General features: G+C 34.8%; 1 protein-coding gene across 1 annotated transcript in view; it reads left to right on the top strand.

Annotated features, from left to right (window-relative positions):
• MRE11 (MRE11 homolog, double strand break repair nuclease) overlaps positions 1–16,431 on the top strand; it is a 65,849-nt gene that overhangs the window by 12,568 nt on the left and 36,850 nt on the right. Inside the window, exons 6-12 of the mRNA XM_054592605.1 lie at positions 400–514; positions 2,742–2,927; positions 3,929–4,100; positions 5,528–5,608; positions 8,563–8,689; positions 11,843–11,943; positions 13,098–13,271. Of these exons, the coding sequence (XP_054448580.1) occupies positions 400–514; positions 2,742–2,927; positions 3,929–4,100; positions 5,528–5,608; positions 8,563–8,689; positions 11,843–11,943; positions 13,098–13,271 (956 nt within the window). The remainder of the gene's footprint in view (positions 1–399; positions 515–2,741; positions 2,928–3,928; positions 4,101–5,527; positions 5,609–8,562; positions 8,690–11,842; positions 11,944–13,097; positions 13,272–16,431) is intronic.

The following is a 16,431-nucleotide window of genomic DNA, read 5'->3' as shown; positions in this document are numbered from 1 at the left end:
ATCTCATCCCTTTTAATATCTTTGTGTATTTTATAATGTATGTTAGGTCAAAAGTACCATGTACATATAATAAAAAAGAGATAGTGAAAAACAATATTTTAATAGAAATTTTAGTAACAGTTTTAGAAAACTCAAATTTTTATTCCACAGTTTTCAGATTTTGAAGGTATATATACTTGACAGGAAAACATTCTTTGAATGCATTTAACTGCGCAGCACTTGTCATGCAAGGACCTGGAATACACTCATTTGCAAATAATGATTCAAGATTTCAAATATATCTCTAGTAGGAAAATGAAATACTTTGAGGCGAGAAGCACATAATTTAGAAGCAAAACCTATTCATTTCTTAAAACCAAGTAAGAAACCAGTTTTAAAATAATGTAATGTCCATTTCAGGATCCATTCCAGATGAAAGGCTATATCGAATGTTCCTCAATAAAAAAGTAACAATGTTGAGACCAAAAGAAGATGAGAATGCTTGGTTTAATTTATTTGTGATTCATCAGAACAGGTAAAAGTATTCTCTGGAAATTGTTGTGTCAAGTATTGAGGTTCCCCAAATCTCTGTTTCCAGGCTTCCCTATGTGAGTAAAATGCTCCTCATTCTTTGAAAGTTGTCAGTGCTGGGTCAGGCAAAACTTAAATATGCTTTGTGTGACTGTTTCAAAAGTTTTCAATATATATTAATAAGGTATAAGAATGACCATAAGATGAATATGTGTGAATTCAGCAAACTATAGAACACTATTAGTTCATTATCCCATGCTCTTCCCTAGCCCTTTTTCTTCCTGCGTACCCCAGGGAAAAGCACAGTCTTCAATTTTTATATACTCAGCCCATTGGTTTTCTTTATTGTTTAATCACATATATATCCATAATGAGTTAAGTTAGTTTTGGTATAACTGGAACCATGCTGTAAATTTTACAGCTGGCTTATTATGTTAAGTATTACAAGATTTATCCATTTTGATGCTTAAAAGTATAATTCATTTTTACTGATGTATACACTTTACTTTCCTCCTTTTTTTAAAAAACCTTTTCATTATGAACATTCTTATATACATCTTCTCGTACATATGTGCAGGTATTTTTCCAGAATATTAAATATAGTTAGATCAGCTTTCTTTTGTTAGTTTTAAGAAGTTTAAACTTACTGATAGAGTTCAGGATTGATTGGAGGGAATAGAGACTTGAATAAGCAAGATTTATTATGTGATCATTATAGTAAAAAAGTGAGCCCTGACCTGTGTGGCTCACTTGGTTGAGTATCATCCCACAAAGCAAAAGGTCGCCTGCTCGATTCTTGGTCAGGGCACATGCCTAGGTTTGGGTACGGTCCCCAGTTAGGGCACGTCCTAGAAGCAACCAACCACCAACCTATGTTTGTTTCTCACGTCGCTATTTCTCCCCCTCTCTTTCTCCCTTTCTTCTGCTTTCTCTAAAAATGAATAAATAAAATCTTTAAAAAGTACATATTTCTTAAGATGTCAGTGAGAATGATATGTAAGGCACAAAGCTGAGAAGTTAACTAAGGAAAAATGGAAGGGGATTTGGGTTTGATTTTTAGACCCTAGATACATGTTTTCTACGTAAAAATAGTCCGAAGTATGTGATTCTTTTCTGACTTTACTTCCTCCTCTTTCCTGCATTCATCCTGCTCAGCTACACTGATCTTGCTGTTCTTGGAATTACTGAACACATTCCCACCTCTGCACATTTGCCATCTGCTCATTCCTTTGCCCTTCCCTTCTTCCCTTGCGTGCTAATCCCTTATCTCAGTTCTCTGCTCATATGTCACATGTCAGAGAGGCCTTTCCTCACCACACTATGTATAGTGACATCCTCCTTCCATGTTATTTTTTTTTTATAGTATCAATACCTGGCAAATACATACACACACACACACACGTGCACACACATACCCCCATGCATATGTATATACATATACATCTTGTGTTTTTGCTCGTTTTCCCCACTAGAACAAAGACTTTGTTTGCTGCTGTGTCTTAACTGTCTACATATTTGTTGAATGAATATTGGTTTGCATTAAGTAAGTGCTGGGTCCAAGTATTTGAACACTTTTACTTAAATTCTCAACGATGTAAGTCAGTGTTAGGAAAAACCTTTCCTTCTTTACTCATCTTGGATATTCACACATCTTTTAATGATAACTAGGTATAAAACCAGAGTGTGTAAATCACTTATTCACATGATACTTAATATGGAAAACTCATCTTATGTAAGATTGACATTCTTACTCTCATTTTTATAATCAGTAATAAAACGGATGATGTTAAAAACGAATGGGCATATTCAGAGATTTGTTTTTATTCTGCAAAGTTTAGAATTAACTCTTTTGTTTTCTGTTAATTCTTTCTTTTTTTGCTGTATAATTAGACCATTTTATAGGTTTTCACTATTAATAGAGTTCATGCTTTTCTGACTTGCTCAAAGCAGGCTAGTCCTCTGTAAAGCCTTTTGTGATCTGTATCTAAATGTAGGATTGACTGCTTTCTCTTTTGGGGTCTCCTACTTGTCTGTCCTGCAAATTTTTAATCCCCTTGTGGAATTAGGTAATATCTTTGTATTCTCAATCTCTTGCCCAGTTTTGGCACATAGAAGGATGTAATAAACCTTTAATGAAAAGAGAAGAAAAGATGTGTATGGAATACTTAATATGATATTTCTTCTATGTCTCTGAACATTTGTATTATTTAATTTTTAAAATCTTGGTATAGGAGTAAACATGGAAATACCAACTTCATTCCAGAACAATTTTTGGATGACTTTATTGATCTTGTTATCTGGGGCCATGAACATGAGTGTAAAATAGCTCCAACCAAAAATGAACAACAACTATTTTATGTATCACAACCTGGAAGTTCAGTGGTTACATCTCTTTCCCCAGGAGAAGCTGTAAAGAAGTGAGTAGTTGTTATATTTTCCAAACCAATTAAAGAAAAAAAACAACCCTGCTATAATGTCCTAATCATTTCATAGTTTCAAGGTACTGATGGTATTGTTATTTATATATAATAGATTTTTTATGAAGATTGATCATTTGATGTAGTCTCACTATTTTCCCAGATTGTAAGCCAGTTTCAATACAACAGCATCTCAATGGTGTTAATAATTTTGCTGCTTATGAGGCAAATTCAAGACTAACATTTTTATTTATTAAATTTCGAGTTAGAGTGCTAGAGATGATTACTAATTTCACAAAGTCCAATAATAAACAAATTTATCTAAAACTATGACTTTTTTCTGGTAATAAATGCAGTATTATAGCATATCTCATTTCTTTTGGGTAATATAGTAATGTAATTATGTAATTGTGCAATTATGTAATTATGTAGTAATGTAGTTAATAGCGATTAACCAATAGTGGTTTTACTCTTTAATCCACTCAAGTTCTGATTGTTAAGATGAGAATAGGTTTAAAGAATATAGTAGTAATATGAATAGGTAGATATGGATGTGAGGTAGATACCTATAGGTAGGTACCTATATGAATAGGTAGATATGGACATAAGTTTGCTGGTTTTTTTTCATAGTTCTGCTAGTTTACTTTATGTGTGCATATGCATATATACACACACAATAGATATATGTGTAATACTATATACTATGTATGCTATTATCATGGTCCTAATAATGTATTATATTTAACTGTTACGTTTGTCTTCTACTAAACTGTATATTTGTTCAGGCAGGAAAAATGATGGATGGGTATATTTTATTCTGAGGAAGAAGAATATTTAACATTTTCTCCTGTGACATGACATTAAATTTCTAAACACATTTTTTAAGGGTATGATTTTACAAAGAATTACTTTGTAGAAACTCAGAAATATGATAGTTTTGCTGTGTACATTTTCCTGAGGAAATTTACAATGTGACTAGGCTTTCATTTCCCTCATTTCAGACATGTTGGTTTGCTCCGTATTAAAGGAAGGAAGATGAATATGCAGAAAATTCCTCTTCGCACAGTGCGGCCGTTTTTTATGGAGGATGTTATTCTGAATGATCATCCAGACATTTTTAACCCAGATAATCCTAAAGTAACCCAGGTTGTACAAAGCTTCTGTTTGGAGAAGGTAATTTTTCTCAATAAAGATCAGTGAGATCTACTTTGGGTGAGAGATTATTTAAATTAAATTAAATACTTCAGCAGAGGGAAGTAACTATATTTGTTAGAGTCTTGTGGAGCCTATAAGGAACCACTGTTCAATAAATGAGTTTAGTTTTATCAAAAATCCTTGTTTTAATTCTCCCAGATGGAAGAAAGATATATATATGTCTATATATATATATATAGACATATATAGACATATATGAGAAATTTTAATTAAGCCCCTCTCCCAGTGCCTTTCCCTCCTCTTAAAAACATGTATATAATCTTTTCTCTTTTTATCCTGATTTCATAATTTGTTCATTATATTTATGAAAGTTGGCAGTGGCTTTGATGGGGGGAAGTAGGGTATTTTGATAGATGAGGAGAGCCTTTACCTCTTTAATAATCTCCATGGGCATCCCTGTCACCCAAAAAGCTACCCCAAAGAAAATCTTAAAATGTATTTGCTATATACTTTGTAGTTTCAGCCTAAGTCCCATACATCCCCTTCCATGCAGATTGCCACCCATAAACCTCTACAGAGATTCTATAGCCACTACAGAAGTTGTGTGAATGCATTTAAGAATATGTAAATTGATAGCTTAATAGCATTAATTGTTGATATTCAGTTCTTACTCTGTGCTAAGTCTTATGCTTTGCCTTTTATTCTCATAAGAAATCACATGAGATAGTAATAAGGATAATAATTATCACTGATATTCATTGCCTGCTTATATATTCTGGGCACCATTGACAACATTTTGCATTTAATCCACTTAATGCTATGCATAGGGAGAGTCTACCATCCACATTTCATAGAAAGAGGAACTGAACCTTAGATAAAGTAACTGGCCCAGTATCACAGCTTTACCAGCAACATGTAACTTGTATATCTGAAAAGTTTAAGAGTATGCTGGTTCCAAGATGATTTGGCCCAGAAACTCAAATTAAGAGTATGTGTTTCTCTGTTTTTGTTTCTGTCTAGCCCCATGCCACCCATTCTGATAGTTTCTGTCTTAAACTTTACTATAAGGAAGGCATTGCCACATGCTAGCTCACAGACTTACATTATTCTTACAGCGGAAAGAATCATTTTTTTCCAGTAGCTCCAGAAAAACCCCTAGCATTGCGTTTCATTGGACTGAAGTCATGTAGTCATCCCTAACTAAACCCAATTTCTGAAACCAGGAAAAGGGAAAATGAATTAATTGGTCAGGCTTAGGTCAGGAAACCAGTGGTCTCTCTCAACCTCGGCAGAATTGACATTTTAGACTGGGTAATTCTTTGTTGTAGGAAGTTGTTCTGTGCATTGCAGGATTTTAACAATATCCTCTCTGACCTCTACCCATTGGATGCCAGTAGTATCCCTAGTATCCCTCCCCCCAATCATGACAATGTCTTTATTTTGAGATTGAAGAAATGCTTGAAAATGCTGAACGGGAACGTCTGGGAAATTCTCAACAGCCAGATAAGCCTCTTATACGACTGCGAGTAAGTCCTATTTCATTTTAATTTTGAGTAAGTACTATGTTAGACGAATTGAATTTTATTGGTTTTCAGAGGATAGTATGAGGGGGGGATCCCCAAGAAAACCTGAATTGTGTTCTCGAGGGTGGGCCCCTTGTAGTACAGGCTTCCCCTGGTAGATGAGTGTTCTAGGAACCCATCTGTATTAGTGGACTAGCTGGCATTTGTTCTGAGAGGCTGCATTTGGCTTCAGTGAAATTTTTTTGAAGACTCTTTCAACACATTTGCTCATTTCATGATGGGTGAAGTACAAGTGCACCTACCCACACTATGCTGAGTGGTCAGCAGTTTCTTGACCAAAACCATCATGACCCCCATGCCCCATGCTCCCTGTTCACCCAGTCTTGCCCCAGGTGCCTTCCCCCACCGCCACCTCAATGAAAAAAGTCCTCAAAGGGAAACATTTTGCCGATGTGGAAGAGGTGAAACAAAAAACAGCAGAAGCACTAAAAAGCATCAAAATTAATGAGTTCAGAAACTGTTTTGAGCAATGGAAAAAATGTCTCAATAAGTGTATTGTATCAAATAGAGAGTACTTTGAAGGTGACTGAAGTTTAAACATGTAAGAATAAATACACAATTTTTAATAAATTCTTTTTTTAAAAGATTTTATTTATGTTTAGAGAGAGAAAGGGAAGGAGAAAGAGAGGAAGAGAAATATCAATGTGTGGTTTGCCCTTCAGGGGGGACCTGGCCCACAACCCAGGCATGTGCCCTGACTGAGAGTTGAACCAGCGACCCTTTGGTTTGCAGGCTGGCACTCAATCTACTGAGCCACTGAGCCAGGGCTCTTGAGTTTTGTTCTTTTATGTGTGTATGAAGCTTATTACATTCTTTCTCACCTTTGCCTGTGTGATTCTGCTGCATGGAATGTGCTTCTCTCCTGTAATTTCTCCTTTAACAGCCACTTAAAGCTTCCCCTCTTCAAAGTAGCTTTTCTTGACCTCCCTTCAGTCGATATACCTTCCTTTGTGTCCTCAGTTTACTCTGTGCCTGCTTGTTGCAGCACCATTTCCTTCTGCCTGCAGTTATTATTTACATGTTTGTCTCCCCAATCAGCTTGTGAATTTCTTGACAACCAAGATTGTGTTTTATTCATGGCTGTGTCACTGGCCCTTAGGAGAGTGCCTAGCACATTGTGAACATTCAGTAAGGTTTGCCTAATGAACAGGCTTTGTGACTCTTAGGAGCAGAAAATTACAAATAAAGCTGTGCTGGAGTATAATTGTTAAAAGGTCTGAAGAGTTTGGGGAGATCCAATAGCTTGAGCATTTCACATTTTCTGTTTTATATCATAGCAACTGTGAAGATGGTCTGGGTAATACAAACATAGTTGTTTTGGGAGAACCACATGGTTCTCTTTAACAGGGCAGAGGATTCCATGTTTCCCTTCTATATTTGCCTGGTACCATTAGGACCAACCAGATTTAAATAGAAAATTGGCATTCCTTTTCCTAAACTCAGTAAATTATTAATCATTTTTAAAACAGATGGACAGCTATTTCCATGTAAGTAATATTCCAAAGGTACATTGTATCAACTAGAGGCCTCTTATGAATTCATTGGTTCAGTGAATCAGTATTTATTGAATACCTTCTGTCCTGCAGGCGATGATGATAACACAGACGAGGTGTTGAACTTGTGGAGCTTATGGGAAGTGGAGATGTGAGGCATAATAAACAGATAGCAAGTAAATGAACAGAAATCAGCTTGTGTTAAGCGTGATAAAGAGTGTAAGAGGGGGGAGCTTAGGAATTAGTCTGGATAAGCTTGGTACATAGTATAATGTTGGTTCCCAGAGGATTACATTGAGAACAAGAGCTTAAACTAGCTGATTACAGTTGACTCTTGAACAACACAGGTTTTGAAGTGCATGGGTCCACTTACATGTGGGTTTTTTCATTAAATATTGTAAATGTATTTTCCTTGTGATTTTCTTTATAACATTTTCTTTTCTCTAGCTTACCTTGTGGGAATACAGTATATAATATATGTAACATACAAAATATGTGTTAATCAACTGTTTATGTTATTGGTAAGGCTTTTGGTCACCAGTAGGCTATAATTTTTTTAAAGATTTTATTTATTTTTAGAGAGAGGGGAAGGGAGGGAGGAAGAGAGGGAGAGAAACATTGATCAGTTGCCTGTAGCACGCCAAAACCGGGGACCTGACTCACAACCCAGGCATATACCCTGACAAGAATCAAACTGGCGACCTTCTAGTTTGCAGGATGATGCCCAACCTACTGAGCCACACCAATCAGGGCAGGAGGCTATAATTTTTGAGGGAGTTAAAAGTTATTGGTCTCTTAGAAAGAAATGTATTAATTCTTTTTAAAGGTCCTTGTACCACTATAGACTTCTTTAGAAAGAGGCTGCCTTGAGAGTGACTGTTAGTTCTAAATAGATTCTGTGTTTTGAAGGGTGTATCTTCCTCAAAGCTCACAGATTTGATTCTTTTTGTTCATGGATTTTTCCTAGCATTTATTCTTGTCTAAAGTTAGAGAATATACATAAGAGGATAGACCTGTTAACTGATGCATCTAGGACCAGCATCTTATTTTGGTGGAGAATTTTCTTTCTGTTTTAGAAGTTTAAAAATTTGTTTAAAAATTCCACCTCCTTTTCAGATGGTACTCTGGTGCCTAGACTACTAGTGTTACCATGGGGAGGTGTAATCATTCCAACACTATGGAAACTCTTGCTGTATTTTTATTCCACCACACAAAGTGATTTGAGTAAGCTTACAAATCTTTGAAACTTAATTTTTTCAGTAGAATAAATGGTGTAACATCATCAGTATCTTTAAAATGAATGTAGAACATTCATTTACTAACTTTAAAGTATCAAGCATAACCTAAATACTGAAATGGTAAACTGTTGTTACCTAGCCTTCATATCTTATTCTGTATTTCCAGGTGGACTATAGTGGAGGTTTTGAACCTTTCAGTGTGCTTCGCTTTAGCCAGAAGTTTGTGGATCGAATAGCTAATCCAAAGGATGTTATCCATTTTTTCAGGCGTAGGGAGCAAAAGGAAAATACAGGTAAGCTAGTTATTTTTATAAATTAAAAAATGATCTTACAGGGGTAATGTCTTAAAGTATACAGTAATAATGGAAAAAGTTATTGTATGATTCTAGTATCTTAAATAAACTGATAGTTGGAATAATTAAATTTCTTGTCTTCTAAAATTTATATAGCAATTATTTTTAAAACGTGTGAATGTCAAAAAGAAATGGAAGGCTTTCATGCAGGTGTACTTTTCTTAAACAGTGCTGCTGAGTAACAACATACACAGACTTTACAGATTTATTCCTCAAAATAAATGTTATTTATTATACATTATTTATGGTCAGAGAATTTATTATCAAATTTTGCATTATTAAGTACTTCAGCTTTAGAGTGTACAATGATTTAGGAAGACTCCAATCTTTTGAAATAGGAGGTGTCTCATAGTTTGATGTTTCTGATAATAAGGTAATTAGTTTCCAATTTACAGCCTCCTAAAAAACTGATTGTCCTTATTTTAGCATTTATAAAAACAGGTGATCTGACTGAAATAGCTGACTTTTGAACAACATGGATTTGAACTGCTCAGGTTCACTTATACATGTATTTTTTTCAATAAATATATACACTGCTGTGTATGTACTTTCTCTTCCATATGATTTTCTTAATTATGTATATTTTTCTCTAGTTCGGTTTTGTAAGAATATAGTTTAATACATATAACATACAAAATATGTATTAATTGGCTATTTATGTTATCTGTAAGATTTCCAGTCTATAGTAGGCTATTAGTAGTTAAGTTTTGGGGGAATTAAAAGTTAATACACAGATTTTCAACTGTGTGTGGAGTTGGCACACCCTCATGTTGTTCAAGAGTCAATTGTAGTGTTTCTTCATAATACATATGTTAAATATAGAGACCATTTTCCTTAGAGCTATTGAGTCAGAGTTTTGTTAGAAAAATATGGCTCTTGCTTACAAGTAAGCTACTTAGGTTCTTATTAACTTGGATTTAAGGGGCTTCTATTTTTAGTGTCAAAACTGTTAATTCAACCTGAAATAGTCATTTAGATATTTAAATGGAGCTCATAGAATAACTGTTTTAGGGGGGTAGATCTGTACCAGAAAATTATATTTTCATGCTTTGAATTTTAATTAGTTACTTGTTAATGACCCTTTAATTGTCCATCCTTATCAGTTCCTTGAAATTTTATGAGAGTAGCATTTATAATAACAATATAAAACTAGAACCTTGTTACTTGAGTTACTTATAATCAGTTTTGTTCTAATGATTCCTTTCTAGTTTAAACATTAATTGCTTAATTGAAACAATGACCCCTTTGAATGTTTTACTGAAAGAATCTTTCTGTTGTTTTGAGCAGCTCTACTACTTAAATATAGGTAATATATTTTGTAAATTACTTTACCCGATGTCTATAAAATCAGGGTAATAGCTGTGTCTGCCTCATAGGATTGTTGTGAGGCTTAGTTGGTATACAGTGTGTAAGTGATCTTAATATAGTGTCTGGAATTGTAAAATGTAGTAATCATATTTATGAAGTTATATTAATTCTACTACCTTGAAATTCGAAAAAGATTTTTATTTGTGCTTACCTCTTTGCAAAAGGTACACTGAACCTCGTGCCTCTTTATCCTCTAGGCTGTTACATATACTTTTTCCTCTGACTGAAATAGATTTTCTTTTTCTGCAAGGCTTGACTTAAGTGATAGCTGCGTTGGATAACTGCACATTATTCTCAACCTTCTTTAAGAAGAATTAGTTTGTTCTTTTCCATGTGTCATATTCTCTGTTCTTATCTCTCTGTAGCACTCATCACCTTGTATTGAGATCATTGGTTTTTATGGCAGGGATCCTTTTTATCATTGTGTTTTCAACACCAGGTCTGACTCTTGCTATGTAGTTAATATTTGTTTCCCTGACAAAGATTATTAGCAGAGCAGTTACTGGACCTTAATGCTTCCTGACTTTCTGCCCCGTATTCTTTTTATTCTTTACCTACTGTTTTTGAGACAACGATCCTGCTTAGGAATGCAACAAAAATGCCTTAAGGGTACATCTTATTTATCTTACAGAATATTAAAATGGTATGTACTTTAGAGCTGAGATTTAACTAAATTAATAATTTTATTTTTTCATCAAGGACATTATAAAGAGAATTTTTGTTTTGTTTTGTTTTGTTTTGAACTATATGTAGTGATGACTATTAGTAGAGTTCCGACCTTGACTCATTCCAAGGCACTGGCAGTTTTACTCATGGTTGTTTTTGTATTATCAGTGAAACTGTCATTATAGTGGAAAGAGTAAATAATATCTTAGTAGTATCATTAAAGTAGTTTTCACCTTGAGCACCTCCTGAAATGGCTTGGGGGGCCTCAGAGGTCTGTGGACCACCATGTAAGAATAGCAGCAAGAGATACATTGGGTTGGCCAAAAAGTTCATTTGTTTTTTTTTTTTTGTAAGATGGCACTGGTAGCACTTAGTTGTCTTTAACTTCATTCGAAAAAATCTTGTTAGATTGTATTGTGACAGCTGTCATCTCAGCATTTTAAAAAAGCTTATCAAAATTGGTGAATTTTTATGTAGCCATTTTAATATTGAAGATGGAAGAAAATATGCAACATTTTTGGCATATTATGCTTCATTATTTCAAGCAAAGTAAAAATGCAGTATGTGAAGAAGGTGCTTTGACTGATCGAACATGTCAAAAGTGATTTGCAAGGTTTTGTGTTGGAGATTTCTTGCTGGATAATGCTCCACAGTCACATAGACTAGTTGAAGTTGATAGCAATCAGATCGAGACATTAATTGAGAGCAATCAGTGTTATACCATGCGTGACATAGCCAACATACTCAAAATATCCAAATCAATGAAATTATTGGTGAAAATAAAAAATGTGTCTTTTATTTTATGGAAAAAAATCATACAGACTTTTTGGCAAACCCAGTCAATATTATTTGGAGATATGGAAGACAAATATAGACTTTAGGGAAAGGAGTAGCTATTAGCAAAAATACCATATTTTTGCCTCAAAATTTATCAATTGAGCAAGCTGACAGTTCATAAAATTTGGCCATACCTCCTCTACTGACTGCAACCTACAATGAGTTTGGGAACTTTACATTATGATAGAAGCTGCTCTTTTTTCATGGACATCTTTTTTCTAGGAGAAGAAATCAACTTTGGGAAGTTCATTAGTAAACCTTCAGAAGGAACAACTCTAAGGGTAGAAGACCTTGTAAAACAGTATTTCCAAACCGCAGAGAAGGTAATTTCTTAATTATAGTTCACAGTTTGAATAATGTCTATCTTAAGAGCTTTTAATTTAGGATGTATAATTGATAGTTTAGATGAAAGGGATACTCAAAATGTTTCCAAGAAGTAGTTAGCATGGCAATTAATTGTGTTCATTTATAGCTACTATACACCAATATTAATGTTATTAATATTACTATTGTGGCTAATGTTGTTATCCTCGTCTTTTCTTTTTATCCTACTGCATAAGTCTGAATCCAGGATTTATTCTTTTTGCATCTGGATGTAATTTCAGAATTACATTATTAATATAGCCGGAGGATTGTGAAGCTACTCTTACTGTCATGATTATATACCACTTCAGTATCCTCTGGATATATTAGTTTCCTATTGCTGCTGAAACAAATTCCACAAACCTAGTAGTTTAAACACAACACAGGTTTCTTATCTTACAATTTTGTAGGTCAGAAACTTGACACTGGTCTCACTGGACTAAAATTGAGGGTCAGCAGGCTGTGTTCTTTTCTGGAGGCTCCAGGGTAGAGTCATTTCTTTATCTTTTCTAGCTTCTAGAGGTGCCAGCTTTTTGTGGTTCATGGGCTGCTTCTTCCATCTTCCACCTTCCATCTTGAAAGTTGTGTATCTCTGGCCATTTTCCCCCAGTTACATCGTTCTCTGACTCCCTTCTTCAGCCTTGCTCTTCCACTTTTGAGGATATTCATAATTTTACTGGCCTCACCTGGATAGTCCCTGATAATCCGATTTTATAGCCAGCTGGTTAGTAACTTTAGTTCTTTTTTGACATGGGACATTTTCACAGGTCCCAGAGATCAAGATGTGGATATCTTTAGGGGACCATTATCCTGTCTACCACTCTGGTTGACCTCATCTTTCTTAATCATCAGCTGCCACTTCTGGTCTCTGTATCCCAGCCCCTCAGTAGAGTACTTGTCCTGTACTGTACTCCTGTTTCTTGCTTTCACTTTGCTTTTTCTGGCTCTTAATAGTCATCGCCGGGCTTAATTACTGCCCCTTGTTTTGTTTTCCCTTCAATATCTAGATAATATTTGTCTTTTTCCCTGGAAATATTATCTTTTTTCATATAGAATTATTTTGTAAGGAATAGATACTATTTTCTGCACCCAGTGATCTGTATCTCTCTTACAGAATGTGCAGCTCTCACTTCTAACTGAAAGGGGAATGGGTGAAGCGGTGCAAGAATTTGTGGACAAGGAAGAGAAAGATGCCATAGAGGAATTAGTGAAATACCAGTTGGAAAAAACACAGCGATTCCTTAAAGAACGTCATATTGATGCCTTAGAAGATAAAATTGATGAAGAGGTGAGTAACTAATTGGGGGGTAATAAGTCTATTTAGGTGGTGTCTCCTTAAGAGTGGCTCTGAGGATCATTCTGGTAAACCACTAAGTATTTACTCTGTTTTATTTCATTTTCTCATCTATACAATTGAGATCATAAAATGAGATTTAAATCATGTCTAATAAATGTCTAGAACAGTCTTAAATATAAATGATATGCAATAAGTGTTAGTTTTGTTCTCCATAGATGGTATCTTCTCTTGAAGATCATAAAAATGCTTTAAACTGAACTATGTAGGATACAAATATCTGTTCATTTCAGTTTTTTAGTAGTTTGATTGAGATTTCGAATCTCATCTAGAAAATGCATTCTTATAAGCATAAAAGCAGTGGAAGAATCACAGAGAAAGAACTCTTCAGTTTTGACTACTTAAAAATTTTAAATGTTATATGACAAATTGTGAAAAAAACAACTAGAACGTATTGACATAGGGAAAATATTTGTATATGGGCAGAAAAGGGGTTAACATTCTTACATTAAGGTGCTCTTATAAATCTTAAGAAAAATATTAAACATCTCAGTAGAATAATGAACAAAAGACATGAATAGATGGTTCACAAAATAAAATGGTGTTTAGCCTAGGATAGTCAAGAAGCTCAAATTAAAAATATTGTGGCTCTTGAACAATGTGGGAGTTAGGAGTGCTGACCCCTCATGGTCAAAAGTTCATATATAACTTTTGACCCAAAAAGATAACTACAGATGTCCCTTGGTATTTGTAGGGGATTAGTTCCAGAAACCACCTCCTCCAACCCCAATACCAAAATTTGTGGATGGTCAAATTTCTTATATAAAATGGTATAAAACATCTCATACGGTCAGTTCTGTTATTAGTTGAGTTCAAAGATGAGAAACCTGGGGATATGGAGGGCTGACTGTATATCTATTGAAAAAAAATCCACATATAAATGGACCTGTGCAGTTCAAATCATGTTGTCCAAGAGTTGACTGTGTTTTTTATTGGTCAAAGGAGCAACAATTTGAGAAAAATATTTACTGTGCTGCTGCTGGGAGTACGTTTGAACAGCTGCACTGAAAAGTGTATATCAAGATGGTTAAGAAGATTTACCCTTCAACTCAGCTCTGGGGAATTTTTTTAAAGATAATACTGAGGTAGAGATTTTTGTATAGAGAAACTCGGTGTTATCTGCAGAAGGGAAAAATTGGAAAAATTTTATAACATAAATGTTGACAGTCCTAGCCAAGTAGCTCATTGGTTGGAACATTGTTCCATGCACCAAAAGATTGTGGGTTCGATTCCTAGTCAGGGCATATACCTAGGTTGCAGGTTCAGTCCCCGGATCAGGAAGCATTTGGGAGGTAACTGATCAATGTTTCTCTCTCTCTCTCTCTGTGTCTCTCACTTTCTCTTTCTCTAAAATCAATAATCATAACCTCAAGTGAGGATTAAAAAATAATAAATATTGGTGCATGCACACTGTAGAATACTATGAAGCCATTAAAAATTACACTTTTGAAGAACATATTTCCAATGTTAGTGAGAAAAGAATTTCAAACGTGTAAAACTATACACAACATGATCTTACTTATTTTTACTTTATGTGTGTGTGTATGTGTGTATGCAAAAAAATGGAAGAAAATATTTCAGACGTCAGTGGTTATGTTATGGAAGTGGGATTATAGGGGATCATTTTCAGCATTTTTCCAAATTTCCTCTAAGCAGAAGAGCAAAATATTATTTTTAAGACTCATTTCCTTTTACTTTCTTTATTTAATGATTTTTTTAATTGTATTTTTTTAATTGCCATTTAGTCCCCTCATACTCCCCTCTGTCCCACAATCATGACACTGTTGTCCAGGACCAGGAGTCCTTTTTCTTTTTTGCTCAGTCCCTCCACCTGCCCACCCCCTTAGCTGTCAGCCTTCTCTCTATCTATGAGTCTGTCTCTGTCTTGCTTGTTGGTTCAGTTTGTTCACTAGATTCTGCATATGAGTGAAATCATACGGCATTTGTCTTTCTCTGCCTGGGTTTATTTCACTTAGCATAATGTACTCCAGGTCCATCCATACTGTCGTAAAGGGTAAAATTTTTTTATGGCTGAGTAGTATTCCATTGTGTAAATGTCCCATAGTTGTTTTATCCACTCTCAAGTATAAAAATTGAAGAAAACATAGGCAGCAAAATCTTGGACATAGCTTATAGCAATATTTTATCAGATATGTCTCCTCAGACAAGGGAAACAAAAGAAAAGTAAACAAATGGGACTACATCAAACTAAAAAATTTTTGCACAACCTAGGAAAACATCAACAAAATAAAAAGACAACCTACGGAATGGGAGAACATAATCACTGATACATCTGATAAGGGGTTAATACCCAAAATTTACAAGGAACTTAGAAAGGTCAACACCAAAAAAAACAAACAACCCAGTTAATAAATAGGCAAAGGACCTGAAAAGACACTTCTCCAAAGAGGACATACAGATGGCCAATAGATATATGAAAGGATGCTCAACATCACTAATCATCAGAGAAATGCAAATTAAAATCATAATGAGAGATCATCTTACACCTGTCAGGATGGCTGTCATCAGTAAATCAACAGACAGCAAGTGCTGGTGAGGATGTGGAGAAAGGGGAACCCTTTTGCACTGTTGCTGGGAATGCAGACTGGTGCAGCCACAGTGGAAAGCAGTATGGAGATACCTCAAAAAATTTTTAAATGGTTCTGCCTTTTGATCCTTTGACTGTAATTTTAGTGCTTTTAGGTAGTTGACATGATTCTCTTAAAGCCTTATGTTGACAAGGAACAACTAGTAACATTCAATGCCAAGTCTTTTCTTAGGACAAGTAATCTACATTCTAAAACTGCTCACTGTGACTCTGGATGTGTTGGGTTCATAAATTTTTAACATGAGTGGATTTAGCAATTAAGTACCAGAAATAAAACATGACCATCTCTGCTAAAAGTAAAATACAAAGTTATAAAGCTCTTAGGAGATAACATAGGAGACTTCGTGTATGGTAATGACTTTTTAGATACAACATCAAAAGCACGACCTGTGAAAGAAATAATTGGTAAGTTGGACTTCATTAAATTTAAAAGCCTTCTCTGAATGAAACAAGAAAATGAGAAGACAGGCCATGGATTAGTAGAGA

The sequence above is a fragment of the Pteronotus mesoamericanus genome, unplaced genomic scaffold, assembly GCF_021234165.1.
Source record: "Pteronotus mesoamericanus isolate MK-2021 breed Mesoamerican mustached bat unplaced genomic scaffold, CSHL_Meso_final scaffold_36, whole genome shotgun sequence".
Classification (NCBI taxonomy): Eukaryota; Metazoa; Chordata; class Mammalia; order Chiroptera; family Mormoopidae; genus Pteronotus; species Pteronotus mesoamericanus.
This window is presented reverse-complemented; position numbering and strand designations above follow the sequence as displayed.